At 44.3% G+C, this 22,095-nt stretch overlaps 2 protein-coding genes across 2 annotated transcripts in view; one reads left to right on the forward strand and one right to left on the reverse strand.

Annotated features, from left to right (window-relative positions):
* The window catches only part of STARD3NL (STARD3 N-terminal like), a 145,358-nt gene that overhangs the window by 97,607 nt on the left and 25,656 nt on the right, over window positions 1-22,095 (reverse strand). The gene's annotated exons all lie outside the window — the stretch shown is intronic.
* On the forward strand, window positions 13,828-17,507 carry LOC120305253 (zinc finger BED domain-containing protein 5-like). The gene has a single exon (XM_039336749.1). The coding sequence runs from the start codon at window positions 15,883-15,885 to the stop codon at window positions 16,753-16,755; it is 873 nt and encodes a 290-aa protein (XP_039192683.1). The 5' UTR covers window positions 13,828-15,882; the 3' UTR covers window positions 16,756-17,507.

The following is a 22,095-nucleotide window of genomic DNA, read 5'->3' on the forward strand; positions in this document are numbered from 1 at the left end:
CATTTACATTCCCCTGCCCTTATTTGGAGAAAATGGCAGAGGGTACTCAAGAAGTTCCCCAAGAAGTGGGGGAAGTGGGGCCTGGTGGTTAGGAGACCCTGATCCAGTGCTGGAACGTGAAACAGAGCAGCCAGTGGTGAGACCGAAAGTGGCACAGTCTTCAATTCCTGGGGGTGGGGTCGAGGAGGCTACAGCTCCAAAGCCTCAGGAAAAATGGTGGCTATGGCCCATGTGAATACCGGACAGCTGCTCACACCAAGAACCACCCGCCCATCTAGAGTGGAGGGAGAAGCGTGTCACGGGGGACAACAAAGAAGAGTGGAGTTACTCCACAGCTCGTGGCCAAGACACGATGGACATATTGCGTGACCGATTTGGCGAAACCAGGTACCGGGGTCCCGGGTCGTGGCAGCGAGAGGACAGTTTGGCAGGATGCACCTCATCATCCCGCTTTCGGCTGAGTAGTCCGAGACTCTGCCTGCCATTGCACGCGGGTGGTTCAGAGGCCGCGGGTTCTGCCTCAGGTGGGACAACTGCTCAGGCTCGGTCGGTACGACTTGGTGGGTCGGGGCTAGGTGCTAGTGGCCTTTCTGCAGGGGGAGTTTTGAGGCCACAGGGCCTTAGGCCTGGGCACCCCAGTGGCATAACTGGCTGGCCTGCAGGCCCATGGGGTACGAGAGGTATGTGGGGTCCCCCCCATCTCAATAACATTTGATGGGAATCCTGACCAATTGGCTATGTTTTTAGGTCATGTAATTAGTCATCTAGACCAGCATGCCCAGTTATACACATCCTAGTGGGCAATGGTGGTGGCGGTCACAGCTGCTTTGTGGGGGGAGGCAGCAGCATGGGCCGCCGACCTTTACAGCGACCATGCCCGGGAGCTAGGTAATGTGGGGTTGTTTTTGGATGCCTTGCATGTGCGATTTGAGGACCCGTCACGGCTCCAGAGAGCGGAAGCAGAACTCCTGTCGCTGACCCAACAAGGCTGTCCTGCAATAGAGTATGTCTGGGACTTCCGCAGGTTGGCAGGCCGGTTGTGTTCCTCTTGGCTGGAATGATTGCTTGTTCACCATTTCTGGGCCGGCCTTGACTACGAGCTACGCCAGGCCTGTGTGTACCATGGTGTGTCAAACAAGCTTCGAGACTGGTTTAAAGTGGTGGTAGATCTGGACATGGGCCTCAAAGAGATCCATAGAGAGGGAGGTGACACCAACCGTTCATGAAGACCGGGGGGGGGGAAAGCCACGAGAGGGGGGACAGGGGCTGTCAGCAAGGATGCCGAGGCCCCCTAGTCCCTCTGTTGGGCCTGCCTTCCATTGCTTTCGCTGCAAGCAACCAGGACACTGGGCAGCTGAGTGCCCAGCACCTAGAACACGGAGTCCTGGGGTAACCAATGGGGCTACCCCTCCAAAGAAGAGCGTGGAGAGATTGAGAGCTGCTAAACAGCAAACAAGCCCAATGGTCCAGCGGGGGGGCCCAGCTGCGGCAGAGGCCACAGCAGTGGCGAGGTATCTATCGGTAGACGATGATGACAGTTCGGATGATGTGTCAGCCAATCTGATGGTAAGTGAGCCCATCAACCCATTTGTTCTACTTATAATATTAACAAGCCCTCAAACTGGGGCACGAAAGGAGTGCCAAGCCCTTATAGATACTGGGTGCACACGATGCTTGATCAGCAGGGAGGTGGCAGTAGAAAGTGGCATTAGGTTACACAAATTAGCTCACCCTGTCCGCTTTGAGCAAGTGGACGGGTCATTATTAGGAGGGGCTCCAGCCACCCACGTTACCGAGCCAGTTCGTATGGAACTGGGAAGCACTGGGAGGTCCTTTGTTTCATTGTTGCTCCCATCATAACTGAAACCGTGATAATGGGACTGGCCTAGTTAGACAAATGGACTCCCACCATATGGTGGGAGGGTGGTTATCGTAGAGTATGTCTTGAGCTCGGGCCCCAACCACTAGGCCCATGTCCCGAGGATCCAGTTCCTGCAAAGATGGCGATGGCGCAACCACAGGAGGGGAAAGGAAAAGACCTTTTCCCTGGGGAGTACAATGACTTAGCCAAGGTGTTCAGTGAAAGGGAGTGTAACCAATTGCCTCCTCACCGACCGACGGATTGCACTACTGAGCTCATACTGGGTGCCAAGCTCCCAAAGCCTCGAATGTACACTATGACACCTAAAGAGCTGAAAGAATTATGGCAGTACATCGACCAAAATCTGGAACGAGGATTCATCCAGCCAGCCTGCTCCCAAGTTGCTGCCCCAGTCCTCTTCAAGGAGAAGAAAGACGGGTCACTGCGCTTGTGTGTTGACTTCCGGGGACTGAATGCAGTGTGTGTCGAACATCTGTATTCTCTGCTGCTCATGAAAGATTTGTTAGCGCAGCTGGGAAAAGGCCGGATATTCACCAAACTAGATCTCCAAGAAGCGTATTACAGGGTGCGGATCAAACATGGCGACGAATGGAAAACAGCTTTCAATTGTCCACTGGGCAGTTTCCAATTCTGCGTCATGCCTTTTGGTCTACAAGGGGCCACTGCGGTTTTCATGCAACTGATCAATCAAGTGTTGCATGAATATTTGTACCAGGGGGTCCTTGTGTATCTCGATGACATCCTGATTTACACCACCACCATGGAAGAGCACGTCAGCCTTTTCAGACAGGTGTTACGTAAACTCCTGGATGCTCACTTATACGTAAAATTGTCAAAATGCGAATTCCATCAGAAGCACTTGGACTATCTAGGATATCGGATTTCGGAGGACGGGGTGGAGATGGATCCTAGCAAAGTGCAGGCTGTGTTGGAGTGGCAAGCCCCCAGGACACGGCGTCAGTTACAATTTTTATCGGCACTTTATTCCCTCCTTTGCCGCAGTAGTTCATCCTCTGACAGAACTTCTACAAACAAAGCATTTGGGCGGCAAACCCCGGCCCAGTCAATCATTGGAGTGGACCATGCCCTGCCAAAGAGCCTTCGAGAGCCTGAAGTCCCTGTTTGCCAGGGAACCCGTATTGCACCATCCGAATCCAGATGTCCCGTTCATAGTACAGGCTGACGCCAGTGATGTGGCTGTGGGAGCTGTGCTCCTCCAAAGGAACAAGAACGGGGTGTTACAACCTTGTGCCTATACCTCTCGTAAGTTCACTGTGACCGAAAGGGGTTGGGCCATCTGGGAGAAGGAGGCATTTGTGGTTTGATGGGCCCTCACAACATGGCGACACCTCCTGGAAGGGACGGTGGTACCATTCGAAGTATGGACCATAAAAATTTGGAAGCCTTACAAACACCGAGACGCCTAGCACCCAAACACATCAGATGGGCCCAATACTTTGCTCGGTTCAAATTCACCTTAAGATATGTGCCTGATGGAAAAAAATTCTTAGCCAACGCACAGTACCACAGCAAAAGGGAGGACGTGGTACAGGCATTAATGCCCCCTTGTAGTCAAGAGGTAGCCAGGGCTGTGTCACAAGCGGGGGGGGGGGCGATAGGCTCACCGACTTGCGAGCGGCTGTGCTGGCTGATGAGTGGTTACGTGGACATCTGGGGGTGCTATCTCAAAGAGAAGGAATGGCCTGGAAGGGTGATAAGATGTACGTGCCTGATCGCCTACGACGAACTGCTCTCCAGAGGTGCCATGACGCCAAACAGGCCGGCCATTTTGGATTTTTAAAAACCTTGCACCTAGTGCGCCGGCAGTTTTGGTGGCCTAGACTGAAATCAGACGTGGAAAAGTATGTGAAAGAGTGCCATGTATGTGCCAGTGCAAAGCCTCGAACAGGGAAGCCAATGGGCCTTACAGAAAGTAGCCGACCCAACCCGACCGTGGGAAGAGATCGCCATGATTTCGTGGTGGAATTACCAGAAAATCGGCACTACAACGTGATTTGGATGGTGGTTGATCTTTTCTCCAAACAGGCACACTTCATCCCATGCAAAGGATTGCCATCAGCGCATCGTCTAGCAAGACTTTTTGTACAACATATTTATCGCCTTCATGGAATACCCCGACGGATTATTTCGGATTGGGGGGTACAGTTCACCGCACAGTTTTGGCGTGATTTCATCCACCTGGTGGGATCATCCCAGGGACTTAGTTCGGCATACCATCCCAGCACCAATGGGGCGGCAGAATGAGCAAATGCGATGGTTGAGCAATATCTTCGTAGCTATGTTACATATCAGCAAATGGATTGGGTGGATCTCCTACAGTTTGCTGATGTGGCATATAATAATACAGTTCACAGCAGTACCGGGTTCACCCCCTTCTGGATAGTACATGGGATGGAGTTCGTTCCTATCCCCGAATGGCCACAAGGTGTAGAGAGTTCACAAAACCCTCAAACGTGGATGACGCAGGTAGCAGGGTTGTGGGGATGGGTTAAGGAGGCACTAACAAAGGCTGAGGAAGCGGTGAAAGTACAGGCAGACAGAAAGAGGGCAGATCATAAACCATTTTGGGTGGGGAACTGGATGTACCTGTCCACAAAATATCTTTGGCTAAAAATACCTTGTAAAAAACTGGGCCCTAAATACGTAGGCCTGCTCCAGGTAAGCAAGGTAATCAATCCACTGACCGTTCGGTTGCGGCTGCCTTCATTCCTTGAGAGGATACATCCTGTATTCCACAGTAACCTCCTTAAACCAGCGCATGGAACCCCACTCATGTCCAAGGCTCTGGGACCGGTCACGGACTCCCAGTATGAGGTACAAGAGGTTCTGGATTCCCGGATTCAATACCTCCTTAGGTGGAAGGGCTACCCCCTCTCGGAAGCAACCTGGGTGGGGGAGGAGGACACACACGCTCCCCGGTTGATCTGTGCATTCCACTGCAAGTGTCCAGGGAGGTCGGGGAAGGATGGGTGCAGTAACATATATTCATCCTCCTCCTTTTCTTTTCCAGGAGGAGCCATGGTAGAGGGGGCCGCATGTCAAGCCCAACAGGGCTTGCCATTCACAGGTGGGGGGGGTGATACACACCGGAGTCTGCAGCTGCCGAGGATCGCTTCCACATCAACCGCCTCCACAATTTCAGGGACCGTAGCCTCCAGTCCCCTCCCCTTCCATGCCTTGACGATCGGTCGGCTCCGGCATGTTGAACCTGATGCCGGCGAACTGGCAATAGCCCGCAGTGTGGCCGCGATGTCATTCTCTTCCGGCAGCCGTTGCATGCCGCAGCTGATGGGGGGAGTGAGCAGCTGATGGGGGGAATGAGCATTTGCCAATGCAGCAGCGCGGTGGAGCACCAGCATTGAGCGCCGCCATGGAGACACCACATACGGAGGGAACGGAGGCCTGCTTGGACAACCTAGGAGGTGAAGCTGGCCTTTCCTACCTGAACAGCATGACGGGGACTGGGTGGCTGGCGAGGTCGCAGCGCAGGAGTCTGCCGGCCATGTTAGGAGGCAGCAAGGCAGGCCCGACTATGGGGAAGGGTGTGGACAAGATGGTGGAGGAACCTATATGGACCTAAGGCAGATATTAGTTTGCAGCTGGGGGTGGGAATACGGGGTGTGGCATTCTTATGTAAAGCACTGGGAGCAAATCACTCCCAGTGCTAACTTTTGTTTTGTCAGAGATTAAAGCCTTTGATGATTGCACCTTGTACCGGCGTTCCTGGATCTTTTCCCCCCTCCGGACGACAACTGACATTGTGTCAGACTGCGCATGCACGGAGAGGGAGAGGAGCCCAGAAATGGCGTGCGTGCCCACAGGGACGGCTCTGCGTGCCGCCTGTGGCACATGTGCCATAGGTTCGCCACCACTGCTCTAGAGACAGAAAAGACAAGCCGTGAGGAAACTAGCCTAAAAGGTGCATTCCCCTTTAAGAACTAACACTCGGCTACAAAGGAATGTAAATGAGATGAGAAATCACACTGCTGCCGAAAAAGAAAACAAACGTAGCAAGTAGTAGCTGCTAGCCAAGGCAGCTTCCCCAAATGGCCCCATTCATAAACAAACGAATACTACTGGCAAAACCCATTCAGGACAAAATGTTTCAAAATCCCTTGCAGCAAAGCTGACAGCTAACAACAGCAGATGATAGGATTAGAACCAGCAAGCCCTCACCTAAAAATCCAGGACATAAGCCATCAGCCACAACAGAAATTGCCAAACACTCCTTTAGAACACAAAGCCCATCTTGCACAAACTTCAAAGTCACAGAACCATATAATAACCTTTCAACTCACCCAGTGGGTTAATTCAGCTGATCTAAAACCAAACTGCTGAATACTCCTTCGCTTCTGCAAATAAACATCTCTTCTCAAGCAGCAGGCTTCCTCTCATCTATTTCAAATGGTGGCACTCCTTTTTCTCTCTCTCTCTTTTCTCTTAAAGGTTTAGCCTCCCAGCTGGAAAGCGAGCTCCCGGCTTTTCCTTTCTACAATACTATACTTTCCCATCAATTCTGTCTTTGGCTAGAAATGTCTTGTTGGAATATTCATGCACATGTGGTAACTCAGTCAGCCAATGGGAAGAAAGTGCTACTGAGTCTGTGCAAAAAGAGTATTGAGTTAGGAGCTGGATTTCCAATCTCAAGTTTTTGTCTGATCTGCCTCTGTAAGAAATCTTCATTAAGCTATGTTGCTGTAAAGAAGAATGGTATTGTAAATATTTTTATATAAATATAAAGTTATTTGAATCAGCTAAATGCAGTCAACTGTGAGAGCTTCTGATTTATTTTTCACCAATAGAGAAATTAAAATTCTCTAACAGGTTATGGGCCCAGAGCTTACTAAGGACTGCATTGTAATTTAAAGCTGGAAGAAATTGCCTGTGTTTAGAAAGTATAAGAACAAGGCAGAAATAGCAGAATGGCTGCAATGGAATTTAAGGAAAGCTGTGTGCCTCGTTTGGGCCAGAAGAATTACATTGTGTGGGCTGCAAAAATGGAATGTTTGCTGAAAGCAAAAGAGCTGTGGTATATTGTAGAAAATCCACCACAAGCATTTGCAGCTGCAGATCAGAAAAACCATGATCAAGCAATGGCTTATCTCATCTTGAATTTAGATGATGATCAATTTCTAAATGTTGCAAATTTAAAGACTGCAAAGGAGATTTGGTTGAAATTGAGAGCTGTGCACGTGAATGTTTCTGCTTGCAACATAGTGCAATTGTCAAGAAAACTTTACAGAGCCTGTTTGCAACCAGGTGAATCTGTGGAACAGCATTTAAATAAAATGCAAAGTTTATTTTTGGACTGAGAACAACGTGGGATTAAATTCCCTGAGTCCCAGAAGGTTTTATTGGTGTTGAACAGTTTAGATAAAACCTGGGACACAGTTTCTGCAATATTTGAGTGCAAAGAAGAGCAAAACTTAAATTTTGAGGCTTTAAAGGCATGTTTGCTTAATGAAGAAGAAAAATGCCATTTTAGAAGCAGCCACGAGGAGGAGAAATTCCTGAGGAGGGGGTCCAGACTGCAAGTCTCCAGAGGAGAAGAAACAAGCAGATCAGACTGGACCAAATTGCAACAAAAGAGAGATTTTGCAAGCAGAGAGCCGCTCAGCAGAAAAAGATACATTTGCAAAGGAACTGTTTGCAGCAAAGGACATTTGTGCAATCAAAAAGGACTGTTTTGCAAAAGGAACATTTTGGTGTTGCAAACGTTTGCAATAGCAACAACAAAGACAAGTGGCTAATTGATAGTGGGACAAGTCAAACAATTGTTAATGATTCTAAATTATTTTGCAGGTTTGTTCCAGTAGCACAAGAAGCTGTGGCTTTGGCAAATGGCCAGAAAGCAAAAGTCATTGGAAGAGGCGATGTAAAAAGTCCATATTTGGAATCAAAGTTTACCAATGTGCTTTGTGTACCTGAGATGGAACATAATTTGTTAAGTGTGTCTAATTTAGATAAACAAGGTTTTGAGGTCATTTTTGTAAATGGGAAATGTCTCATCAAAAGGAATGGGAATATTTGTGCAGAAGGCATAAAGGAAGATAATCTATATGTATTGCAGGGACAAAAGGTTCAATGTTTAAGAATGTTGCAGAGCATGATTCATGTGTTCATCTTCTGCATAGAAGACTTGGCCATGCAAGCTTTAAAGTTTTGCAGCAAATGCAAGATTTTGCAGAAGGGCTAAATTTGAAGGGATGCAAAACATATTTGGACTGTGCAGTATGCAAAGCATCAAAGTCAAAGGCATTCCCAGTTAGTAAATATAGCACAAGACAAACAAAAAGAGGTCTAGAGCTGGTCCATGCAGATCTGGTGGGACCTATGCAAGCCAGTTTAGGAGGAGCAAAATATGCATTGGTAATTGTTGATGATTATAGCAGGTATTCATTTTGCTATTTGCTTAGAGCAAAGAGAGGTGCTACAACAATTCAAACAGTGGGTAAGTTTTGTAGAGAGAAGGTACAGACAACAAGTGTGTCAGTTGCAAACTGACAGAGGTACTGAATTTATGTCAACTAAATTCCAACAATGGTTGGGGCAGTTGGGGATAAGACACAGACGTACAAATCCTTACACAGCAGCAGAGAATGGTGTAGCTGAAAGAAGGAATGGTGTTTTGCAAACAATGAAAGATTCATTATAGGAGGATTCTGATTTGAGTAGGTCATATTGGTGAGAAGCCATATTGACTGCCAATTATATAATTAACAGGCTGTGGAGTTCCTCCATTAATAATACTCCATATGCCATTCTATATGGGAGAAAGCCATCACTGGCACATTTGAGAATTTTTGGAAGTATTGCATGGGTACATATTCCAAAAGCAATCAGAAGAGGGACAGCAAAAGGCAAGAAAGCTTAGGTTTGTGGGCTATGAGCCAGGGTCAAAAGGATATCGCTTTAGCGATGGAAGTAAAAGAATTATAATTTCAAGGTCTGCTAATTTTGCAGAACAAAATTGGGACAGAATTAATGCAAATTCTGGGTATGTCTCACTTAATGACGGTGATCTGTTTAGTGACAATAATTCATCTAATGATGAAAAAATCATTATTGAAGATGTCCATGTTCAGGAAGGAGAGGCTGAACAAGACATGAAGCCAGAAAGACTTGAGACACAGGAGCAGTTAATACCACGTAGGTCAGAGTGATGTAATAAAGGAATTCCGCCTGACAGGTATTCTGCCAGTAAGGTAAAGGTTTGCAATGTGTGGTATGAGCCAAGAAGTTATAAAGAGGTGTTGGCATTACCAAAAGCTGAACAAGAAAAATGGAAGGAGGCCATGGATAAAGAGATGAAATCCATGGGAGACCATGAAGTATTTAAATCAGTGACTTTGCCACAAGGAACCAAAGCTGTGGGTTGTAAGTGGGTATATAAGAAAAAGGTATTGCCAAATAATGATATACAGTATAAGGCCAGGTTAGTGGCACAAGGTTTTTCACAATTAAAGAATGTGCACTACGATGAAGTATTTGCGCCAATTGTGAAAAGTGAGAGTATAAGATTAGCACTGGCGTTGGCAGCGGCATATAAACATAAAATCTGGCACTTTGATATCACAACTGCATTCCTCAATGCTGAGTTAGAGGAAGAAATTTATATGATCCAAACACCAGGATATGAAATTGCAAAACCTAACATCGTATATAAATTAAAAAAGGCTATTTATGGGCTGAAGCAGTCAGCCAGAAACTGGAATATCTGTTTAGATACTGCTTTAAAGGATCTTGGATTTAAAAGTTGCAAAGCTGATAACTGTATATATACTGGACAGTTACAAGGAGGGAATTGTCTACTGTTATCATTTGTGGATGATCTTTGCTTCATCGCAAAGGACGCATCACAAGTCAAAGAATTTGCTAATAAATTAGGAAAGAAATTTGAATTAATGAATTTGGGAGAAATAAAAAAATATCTCGGTGTAGAGATACAGAAAAATGAAAAAGGTGGTTATATTCTCAGTCAAAGGAGAAAAATTGAGCAGTTATTGGAGAAATATAATATGAAAGATTGCAATACTGCTCCCATACCCATGAGTGCCGACTTTTATAATAGTTTAAGTGCGGACAAAGGTGAAACCTGTGATCAAGAGATATATCACTCAGCAATAGGGAGTTTGTTATATCTATCACAGTGGTCCAGACCAGACATAACTTGCGCAGTAAGCATTTTGAGCCGTTTTACTGCTGCACCTACAAAGTTACATTGGATGGGTATAAAAAGGGTTCTCAGATATTTAAAGGGAACTATAAATTTGGGTCTTCAAATACAGATTACTGAGGAATTGAAATTAAAGTGTTATGTCGATAGTGACTATGCAAATGACATAAACACAAGGAAATCAAATTCTGGGATTATAATATTGTTTGGAGGGACTCTGATTGGATGGAAGTCCAGAAAACAAACAACTGTTGCTATTTCAACAGCGGAAGCAGAGTTTATTGCTTTATCTGAATTGTGTTCTGAAGTTACATGGTATGTACAGTTGTTGCAAGATTTAAATATTAGTGTAAAAGAATCTGTAAAGGTATTTGAAGACAGTGCTGCCTGTATAAAAATGGCAACTGGTGACAGGGTGAAGAACAGAAGTAAACATGTAGACATTAAGTATTGTAATGTCAGGGAAGCTGTAAAAGGAAAATTGATTATTCTGAAGATAATTTGGCAGACGTGATGACTAAACCATTGGGTGGTATTCACTATGGAAAATGTGTTAAGTCAATAGGTCTGATGTCTCTTCCTATCATGAAGGGAGGAGTGTTGGAATATTCATGAACAGGAAGAGTCATGTGGTAATTCAGTCAGCCAATGGGAAGAAAGTGCTACTGAGTCTGTGCAAAAAGAGTATTGAGTTAGGAGCTGGATTTCCAGTCTCAAGTTTTTGTCTCTGATCTGTCTCTGTAAGAAATCTTCATTAAGCTATGTTGCTGTAAAGAAGAATGGTATTGTAAATATTTTTATATAAATATAAAGTTATTTGAATCAGCTAAATGCAGTCAACTGTGAGAGCTTCTGATTTATTTTTCACCAATAGAGAAATTAAAATTCTCTAACATGTCTTCCCAAGTAAAACAACTTCAACTCAACATGGAGGCAATAAACAAAGCAAAGGTATCAATTTGGATTTGAAACTGAAAATAATTAAAGCCCATGAGGAGCGGAAGAAAGGAAAGACTATAGGAGAAAAAGGATTGGCCCGTTCCATCATATGCACTATTCTTAAGGATAAAGAAAAGATAAAAGATTAAATCAACTCCAGGAATAGATGTCATAAGCACCAGAAATAGGACAGACTTCATTTCAAAAACAAAAAAACTACTTGTGCTTTGGATTGATGATCAGATCCAAACAAAGAATTCTGATTAGTCTTTGTCTGGCAAAGGCACACAGCATTTTTGAAATGCTAAAGCAAGGAGCATGTGAGGAATGCAATGAGATATTTGGAGCCAGCTGTGATTGGTTTATGTAATTTCAAAAATGATTTAATTACTATAACATATGAACAACAGGTAAAGCTGCAAGTGCTGATGAACAAGCTGTCCGATACTTTCTAGACAAACTGGATAAAATTATAGTAGAGGGCAACTATTCATCACAGCAGATCTTTAATGTGGATGAAACTGGGTTGTATTGGAAGAAAATGCCAGAGCAGACTAACATCCACAAAGAGGTCAAAACAATGTCTGGATATCAATCATTTAAGTACAGAATCACTTTGTTGTTGGGAGGAAATGTCTCTGGGTTCAAGTTAAGCCATTGTTAATCCATAGAACCCTCATGCCTTCAAAAACATAAGTAACACTCTCCCAGGGTATTACAGATCCAATCAGAAGGCATGGATGACACAAGTAATCTTTGAGGATTGGTTTATGATCTTTTTGCTGCAAATAAAGACCTACTACTTAGAGAACTTCTCTTTCAGAACTCTCTTATTTCTGGACAATGCCCCTGGACATCCCCCATATTTTCCCCAAAACATGACCCCTCTTCTACAACCTATGGATCCAGGAGCAATTGCAACTATTAAGGCACACTACTTACGTACCACATTTGCCAAAGCCATGGCTACAATGGAAAAAGAGGAAATAATACTGCATGACTTTTGGAAAGGTTACAATATCCTTTACTGCAACAAAAACATTGCAGCAGCTTGGCAGGATGTCACTACAAAATGCAAGGGATTTAGATAAAACATTTAAAACATTGCATTGTATTTGTAAAAAAAATGGAAAGGTTTTGAGCAAAATGAAAATTTACTAATCATCAGTCAGGACATTTTAACACTGACCAAATCTTTTGATTTAGATATTGATTCTCAGAATATGTGTCAGGTCCCAAACAGTTCCCTATTTTACTTACCTTCCTTTCTGTCCTTCTGGGACCTGTCATTCTGTTGTGGAAGGGGGGAGCCCAGTGTTACTTGCATGTTTGTATTTGTTCACCAGTTCTGTTTCCTTTTCCTGATTGCCATGGGGAAGGGTATGGTAGCTCTCCAAAGATGATTGCGACGAGCCGGATGTCAGTGAAGCCAGGAAGTTGTGCGCCAAAAGCAACAGCTGATCGCCCCGAGATACCAGCTGATTGGATACAATTCAAATCCCTGCTTGGCTTCGGTGGGAAAGATTTACAGCTTGGATGATAAGGTGATCAATCGTCCCCCTTTAGGGAGGACAGCCCTTCTTTTGTAAGTTCTGTCCTCTCTCAAAAAGTGTCCTCCTACATGTCCTCCTTTTTGATATTTGAAGACTAATTTGTAAATCTCCATATTGATCGATGCCGAGCCAATCCGTTGCGTGTGATGTGACGTATTTGTATTTGACATGACAATTCGTCAAGGCTCGGTACAGTGCGGCGAGACGTGATTATGAGACACATGCACTCTACATAGGAGAATTGTTTTGAGAGAGTGCGCCGCACGCAAGTGGCTTTGTTTACTTCTTACCAAAACACAACCCAGCACACACACATGCATTAGACTCACTTCTTTCTCAGTGAATATTCAATCATACAAAGGTGAGCACAATAATTCACGTTTTATTAATTCATTATCAATCTAATAATTTCCAAATATGTATAATTTTGTTTACAAGTTTATTTGCTTATGTTATTGTTTCAGTTTTAATAATTAATTTTATTTATTCATAATGAATGTGTTTGCATCGTTTATGTAGCTCTATATTTTATTTTTAATTTTAAATTTCACTTAGGGATGGAAAAATTAAAAAAGAGGAAATGCCATTTCAACAATAAATTGAATAAGGAATTTCCATTCCTCATATTAAAGAAAGATAACATTGTTTTCTGCAATATTTACAGTGGAGAATTTTGTATTGCAATTGGGGGCAGAGCAGCTATTATGAAACACTTGAGCACCAAGAAACATAAGCAATCATCAGATGCATCTGCTTCCAGTTGTAAAGTAACAAGTTTTTTTAAAACTTCAAAGTATTCTGAAGATGAAAAACAGCTGCAATGGAGGGAACATTTGCATTCCATACCATACCATAATTCACAATCAAAGTTTTCGTAGTATGGATTGTACAACTAAATTATTGAAAAAGGTTCACGATGCTAAATTTTCATGCACTAGGACAAAATGCGAGGTTATTATTAAATCAATATTTAAAAATTACTGTGACAAAATATTTACAGAAGACATGGAAACTGCAGCATTTGTAACGGTTTTATCTGATCCAATCATAATGAAATTGTATCCAATACTAGTAAGATATTTTAATGTTACCAAGGGCATTAAAGTAAAAATTTTAAATTTAGAATCCATTGAGGGTGAAACTGCTGAAATTTTGTCAAACCATCTACACAGAGTAATAAATGAAAACAATTTGAAATCCAAAGTTGTTGCACTAACAGCTGATAATACAAACACAAATTTTGGTGGGCGAAGACGCAAAGGGGTGAATAATGTGTATGTAAAATTACAAAATTTACTCCAAAAGAAAATACTAGGAATAGGTTGTAATGCACATATTTTGTCAAATGCAATCAACATAGCGTCATGTGCCATGCCAACTGATATAGAAGTAATAATACAATTTATTTGTGTTTTAGTCGTTTTACCATTCGTGTGGCTACTTTAGAACAATTTTGTGAAGAGGTGAATGTTCAATACAAAAACTTTTAGAATTTCCAAAAGTTAGATGGCTTGCTCTAACACCTGCTATAGAGCGTGTTCTCCAGCACAGGAGATGGAGAATCCACCAATGGGTTTGCTCTGTCTTCCTGCCCAAGTCAGTCAAACTTGCCACACCCGTCCTGAACTAGGACACACCCAGTCTTGACTTGATCTTCAGCCCAGACAGACGTGGCAAATTTGACTCCCAGAGTAGGCAGGTAGATCAGAGCTTCATTGGTGAATTTTCCATCATTCCACAGTCTCAGCCTGACTATCGAAGGCTTGGGCTCCTTTCCCCAATCCACAGCCAGAACGGAGGCCTCCGTTCTGCTTCTTCTCACACAGGCAGCACTGGGATCAGCGCTGTAGCTGGCACTCACCCTCTCAACTTCCCTGCCTCCTTTTGCTGTCAGATCATTGCGGCCGCCATTTTGGCAGTTGCTGGGCGGCCGGATCAACTCGTTCGTCAGCATGCAGCTCAGATTCCTTGCCTCCTTCTTACTTAGGCCTCGGGTGCCTTCTCTTGTGACCGGACCATTGCGACTGCCATTTTGGCAGCCGCGTGGCGATCCTCCGCGGCCGAATCGGCTTGTTCGTGGGCGTGCGGCCCGGATTTGTCTGACTCAGCCTACAGATTTCCCTAGTGGCAGTCACTCTCAATTGGCGCAGCTGCCATTTTAAGGCCATGTGGCTGCCGCCATCGCTGTTTGCAGGGAGGCCAACGGGGGAGGAGGATCTCCTTTGGATGTCCTCAGCTCCATCCTTTTCCTGGCAATCGAAGGGTGATTGCTTCTGTAACACCAGGTCATCTTCTGTCTTGCTCTCCCTGCAATTTCATCACAGGGAAGCTGGAAACGGCCGCGGCTGCCATTTTGGACGGCTTGTACAACAATACATATAGATATCTATAGGCCTGTATAGCCTCTCTCTCCCAGGTATTCTGCATCACCTTGGGCATTACTATCAGGGAAGTCTCTCTCTCATTCAATAAGATTCTACGTGTTGTAAACGCTGCATCATCCATAAGGCCCATACTCCCTCTTAGCCACCATTCAGCAGGCTGCGCATGTGCTAGCGGTCATCACACGAGTGATTTGCTGCCTCCGCAGAGTCCACCCACCGCGGAAACATGCTGCCCACTTATCAACTTGCTGGCCTTGTCACCGTACCCTCTACGAGCAGGCAGGCTGTCATTACTCATGTGATTTTGCCGCCGCCATAGACACGACCGTACCCCCAGAGACAATTACCGGTCAGGTGGCCAGGGGAGCAGGGTAAACCAACATATTACCTTAGCATTCCCCTGCTCCAACTGCATAGTCTAATCCAGTGTTTCCCAAAGTGTGGTACGCGTACCCCCAGGGGTACGGGAAGAGTTTGGTGGGGGTACGCGTTGCACCGGAGTTTAGTGGGGATCACGTGGGAATATCCACTGCACCGTGCTTAGCTGCGCCCACAGAACAAAGAAAGAAATAGGCGCGTATCGCAGTTTTTACACGGGAACTGGGGCCATCATACATCGTATCGCAACTCATTATGACGGGAACTTCTGCGCATCCTTCGCGCAGCTCTGGTTCGGCCATTTTTAAACTGCGGGAACATTAACAGTTAACGTTGAGCCTCGGAGCTGTTTAAAAGCCGGAGAATTGCAGTGTTATCAACGGTTAGACAGTCTTGTGAGGCATGACACGGCGTGAATATACTGCACTTCGTTATAGAGACAACTTACTTCTTTAATAGTTAGTTCTGGGTGCCTGTTATTGTGCTTTAGTAAGTTCCACTGATTTTGATTATTTTTATAAAATACAGTTTTTATCCCTAACAGAGATTATGGTTCGCTGGTTGAAATCTGGAACTACTAAACCGAAAAAAAGTAATGATTGTAATAGCAATCAACGAACAGGAAATAATGAAATTAACGACGAATCAATTTCAATTCTGAAAGAACCTGTTAAGAAAAAAGCAAGGAAAACTCGCAAGTACGACAAAGAATATCTTAAATTTGGATTCTCATGGACTGGAGATAAAAATGAGCCTATTCCACTTTGTGTCATTTGTTTTGAAAATCTAACAAATGAAAGCATGAAACCATCCAACTTAAAGCGCCATTTTGAGACAAACCATAATCAGTACAAAGATAAACCCATAGATTTTTTTGAAAATAAACTTAAGGGTTTAAATCAGTCTCGAAAAGTAATGCAGGGTTTGACGGGAGGTGACAATCAAAAAATACTAGAAGCTTCGTATCGCGTGTCACTTTTAATTGCCAAATGTAGTGCAGCGGAAACCATTGGCGAAATTTTAATCAAGCCTGCAGCCAAGATAATGGCAGAAGTAATGATAGGAGATAGAGCGAAACAAACTTTTGACCGCGTTCCTCTCTCAAATAATACAGTTCATCGACGAATCATTGATATGTCTAATAATGTAAAACAGATATTATCTGATATTTCTCAAAGTCATTATTATGCATTGCAAGTCGATGAGTACACCGACATTGCAAATTTTGAAAATCTTATGGCATTTGTTAGATACGAAAAAAATCAAGAAATTAATGACGACTTTTTATTTTGCCAGCCTTTATTAGGTCACACAACAGGAGAAAATATCTTTAATGTTATGAATACATTTATGCAAGAGAACAAAATTGATTGGAATAGATGTGTTGGAATAAGCACAGATGGAGCAAGAAGTATGGTCTGAATTAAAGGACTCGTTGCAAGAATTCAAAATGTTGCTCCAAATGTCATATCCACACATTGTTGCATACATAGAGAGGCTTTGGCAACACGTAAGATGCCCGCTGATCTACAGAAAGTTCTGGATGAAAGCATGAAAATCATTAACTACATTAAAAGCCGTCCTTTGAATGCACAACTTTTTTCGCAAATATGTGAAGAAATGGGAAGTAGTCATACCCAGCTGCTTTTTCTTACCGATGTTCGTTGGCTATCTCGGGGAAAAATTCTAAACCGATTGTTCGAACTTAGACATGAACTTCAATGCTTTCTTAATGATAGATTTGAGTTGAGAAATTGTTTACATGCCTGGAAATGGCTTTGTAAACTAGCATACTTAGCAGATATATTCTCTGTTTTAAATTGCCTCAACTTATCGTTACAAGACAAAGAAATTTCATTGTTTCACGTTCAAGATAAAGTGAACGCTACCATTGCAAAACTAAATTTATGGCAAAAGAGAGTTGGTAATGGAGAAGTAGACTCGTTTCCCTCTCTTCATGAGTTTATAACAAGTTTGGCTACTAAAATTGAGGCTGATACTTTGAAATGCATAATACAGCATTTGGAGAGTTTGCAAGTTGACTTGAAAAACTATTTCCCTGATTTAAACGAAAATATTGAATGAAAATCTATGCCCCAACCACTGGTGCTGAAGAGGATGAAATTGACCGGTTCTATGAAGCCCTACAGCACCTTATAGAATTAACACCAAAAAATGATGTCCTTATCATCATGGGGGATTGGAATGCTAAGGTAGGAAGCCAAAAGATAACCGGAATAACAGGCAAGTTTGGCCCTGGAGTACAAAATGAAGCAGGGCACAGGCTAATAGAATTTTGTCAAGAGAATACGATGGTCATAACAAACACTCTTTTCCAACAACCCAAGAGACGGCTCTACACCTGGACATCACCAGACGGTCAACATAGAAATCAGATTGACTATGTGCTCTGAAGCCAAAGATGGAGAAGCTCTATACAGTCAGTAAAAACAAGACCAGGAGCTGACTGGGGCTCAGATCATGAGCTTCTCGTTGCAAAATTTAGGCTTAAATTGAAAAAAGTAGGGAAAAGCACTAGGCCACTCAGTTATGAACTAAATCATATTCCTGGTGAATATACAGTAGAGGTGACAAATAGATTTAAGGAATTAGATCTGATAGACAGAGTGCCTGAAGAACTATGGATGGAAGTTCGCAACATTGTACAAGAGGTAGCAACTAAAACCATCCCAAAGACAAAGAAATACAAGAAAGCAAAATGGCTGTCTGAGGAAGCTTTGCAAATAGCTGAGGAAAGAAGGGAAGCGAAAGGCAAAAGAGAAAGAGAAAGATACACCCAATTGAATGCAGAATTCCAGAGAGTAGCTAGAAGAGATAAGAATGCCTTCTTAAATGAACAATGCAAAGAAATAGAGGAAAACAACAAAATAGGGAGGACCAGAGATCTCTTCAAGAAAATTGGAGATATGAAGGGAACGTTTCATGCAAAGATGGGCATGATAAAGGACCAAGATGGCAGGGACCTAACAGAGGCAGAAGAGATTAAAAAGAGATGGCAAAACTACACAGAAGAGCTATACAAGAATGAGCTTAACGTCCCAGATAATCACAATGAGATGGTCACTGACCTCGAACCAGACATCCTAGAATGTGAAGTGAAACGGGCCTTAGAAAATCTGAGCAACAACAAAGCTAGTGGAGGTGACAGTATTCCAGCTGAGCTATTCAAAATCTTAAAAGACGATGCAGTAAAAGTGCTACACTCAATTTGCCAGCAAATTTGGAAAACTCAACAGTGGCCACAGGATTGGAAAAGGTCAGTTTACATTCCAATTCCAAAGAAAGGCAATGCCAAAGAATGTTCAAACTATCGCACCATTGCACTCATTTCACATGCTAGTAAAGTTATGCTTAAAATCCTACAAGCTAGACTCCAGCAGTATGTGGATCGAGAACTACCAGAAGTACAGGCAGGATTTCGAAGAGGCAGAGGAACTAGAGATCAAATTGCCAACATACGCTGGATCATGGAGAAAGCTAGGGAGTTCCAGAAAAACATCTACTTCTGCTTCATTGACTATGCAAAAGCCTTTGATTGTGTGGATCACAACAAATTGTGGCAAGTTCTTAAAGAGATGGGAGTACCAGACCATATCATTTGTCTCTTGAGAAACCTATATGCGGGTCAAGAAGCAACAGTGAGAACTGGACACGGAACCACTGATTGGTTCAAAATTGGAAAAGGAGTCCGGCAAGGCTGTATACTGTCGCCCTGCCTATTTAACTTATATGCACAGCACATCATGAGAAATGCAGGGCTAGATGAATCAAAAGTTGGAATTAAGATTGCCGGGAGAAATATCAACAACCTAAGATATGCAGATGATACCACTCTAATGGCAGAAAGTGAAGAGGAACTAAAGAGCCTCTTGATGCGGGTGAAGAAGGAGAGTGCAAAAGTTGGCTTGAAACTCAACATTAAGAAAACCAAAATCATGGCATCCGGCCCTCTCAATTCCTGGCAAATAGATGGGGAAGAAATGGAGGTAGTGACAGATTTTATTTTTCTGGGCTCCAAGATCACCTCAGATGGGGACTGCAGCCAAGAAATTAAAAGACGCTTGCTCCTGGGGAGGAAAGCTATGGCAAATCTAGACAGCATACTAAAAAGCAGAGACATCACCCTGCCAACAAAAGTGCGTATAGTCCAGGCCATGGTTTTCCCAGTTGCAATGTATGGCTGTGAAAGTTGGACCATAAGAAAGGCTGAGCGCCAAAGAATTGAGGCCTTTGAACTATGGTGCTGGAGAAGACTCCTGCGTGTCCCTTGGACTGCAAGGCGTTCAAACCAGTCAGTCCTAGAAGAGATCAACCCCGACTGCTCTTTAGAAGGCCAGATCCTGAAGCTGAAACTCAAATACTTTGGCCACTGAATGAGAAGGAAGGACTCACTGGAGAAGGGCCTAATGCTGGGAAAGATTGAGGGCAATAGAAGAAGAGGACGACAGAGAATGAGATGGCTGGATGGAGTCACTGAAGCAGTAGGTGTGAGCTTAAATGGACTCCAGAAGATGGTGGAGGACAGGAAGACCTGGAGGAATGTTGTCCATGGGGTCGCAATGGGTCGGACACGACTTCGCAATTAACAACAACAACAACATTGAATGAATAAGATATCCGTTCAACATTAACACAACATCCATGCCAGAAGGTTTGTCGCATGTGGAAGAAGAGCAATTGTTGGAGTTAGCTTTGGACGGATTCTTGAGAAATAAACACAAGGAGTGTACTTTAACATCATTCTGGTTACAAATGCAACATGTGTATCCGGTTTTAACAGAAAAAGTCCTGAAATACATCTTGCCTTTTCCAACTTCATATTTATGCGAAGTTGCTTTTTCTGCATTTGTAGACATTAATTCGAAAAAAAGGAACAGACTATTGGATGTGGAACCGCATCTCAGATTAAAATTAACAACCAGGGAACCAAATTATGATGATCTGTCATCTCAACATAAACAATTTCATCCTTCTCATTGAATCAAATAAATGTTCTTTATAATATAACTTTCGTTTATTTTGTGTATGTACAAAGAAAGAAAAAATAAATATATTTTGATTTTTATTAAAGCATATGTTTTTATGAGGGGTACTCAGTGTTATGAAAATTATAGAAGGGGTACACATATGTCAAAAGTTTGGGAAACACTGGTCTAATCCATCAATTGATCCAGTGCCAGAGTTCCCTCTCAGCACTCCTGAGATAACTCACTCAGGATGGAGGATACCACTGTTCCCCAACCTAAGGACACCATCCCTCCATCCACTGGCCGAAAAAGGCACAGGTCCTCCAACCAGGAGGCAGCAGGCAAGTTCAAGGCCAAGCCTTCTAAATTGGCAGAGAAGCAGGCCAGCAGAAGGCACCAGGCTTTGGAGAAGGAATTTTCCAAAGCACAGAGGCAGGCCCAGGCAGAGGTGGAATAGACAGAGGCCTCGTTCTTTGATCTCCCGCTGGGGCCCTCGACCTCTGCTCAAGGGGTCTGGTCACCAGTGGGGATTCCCACACCCCCTTCTCCTGGGGTGGATCAAGGTCACACCATCCACCAACCATCATTGGCACCGCGGGTCCCACATTCAGGCCCAGAGGCCACTTTCACTCCCATGGCTGCTGGACTCAGGGTAGCTGAGCCCAAAACAACTCCTTCTGATGATCGCCTTCAAGCCTTGATTTCTCAGGTTGATTGGGCTCTTGCAGCCAGGTCATACCACATGCCCAGGACCGAGTCAGTGGTATCCTTTCCCCCATCCTACTCTCTCCAGTCAGGAGCACCCGAGTACCAGGGGCCTCCATCACCATCCCGATCCTTTTATAGCAGGGCCTCATCTCCTCTGGACTATGACCAACCAGATATACCATGGTCAGAGAAGGAGAAACCCCCCCCAGACCCTCCGCCATTTGGAGGTCTCTTCAACCCGGTTCTTTTCTTGCCACTGCTTCGCAAGGCCAGCACAACTGCCAAAATAAGCCTTGATCGGATTCCTGTCAGACCCTCAGCCCAGTTCGGATCTGGACCCGATGTTTTCTGAGCCCGTCGTGACTCAACTCCTTGCGGTCTCTTAGGTGGTGGTCCTCACCAGTGGTAGCCAGAGGGTCCTTCTTCAAGGAACCCGTTTGGCTCATGCTTACGACAGACGCCAGTTTGTTCAGTTGGGAAGCACATCTTCAGTTGCAGTTGGCTCAAGGGCGGTGGTCCTGGTCAGACCTGAGGCACATCAATTGGTTGGAGCTCAGAGCCATACATCTGGCTCTCCACCACTTCCACAACAGGATTGCGAAGCGACACGTGCTGGTCCTTACGGACGTGGCGGCAAAGGCCCATGTGAGCCGGCAGGGGAGTACCCATTCCAGGACCCTCATGACCGAAGCCCAGCCATTGGGCTCCTGGGCAGAGACCAACCTCGCCTCCATCAGGGACGACCACATCTTGGGGGAGATGAACCGACAGGCGGATTTCTTGAGCAGGTCGATAGTGGACCACTCAGAATGGCGCCTGCACCTGGACCTTTTCAGGGAGATATCAGACAGATTTGGCCTAGTCATAAACCTGTTCGCCTCGCCGGCAAACTCCCAACTCCCGAGGTTCTTCTCCCGATTCCCGTCCCTAGCGGCGGAGAGAGCGGATGCTCTTCGAGGTCTATGGCCGGAAGGCCTGCTTTACGCGTTTCCTCCTCTGCCTCTGATTCTGGCAGTCATCCGCAAGCTCCTGCAGGAGAGGGCGGAGGTGCTCTTCATGGCTCCGT

Source organism: Crotalus tigris, unplaced genomic scaffold (genome assembly GCF_016545835.1).
Source record: "Crotalus tigris isolate CLP2741 ecotype Arizona unplaced genomic scaffold, ASM1654583v1 scf7180000017666.379230911805:20528666, whole genome shotgun sequence".
Classification (NCBI taxonomy): Eukaryota; Metazoa; Chordata; class Lepidosauria; order Squamata; family Viperidae; genus Crotalus; species Crotalus tigris.

Excerpts from the sequence above, each read along its gene's own strand:
- LOC120305253 (XM_039336749.1), top strand. The coding sequence starts at position 15,883 with ATGGTTCGCTGGTTGAAATCTGGAACTACTAAACCGAAAAAAAGTAAT.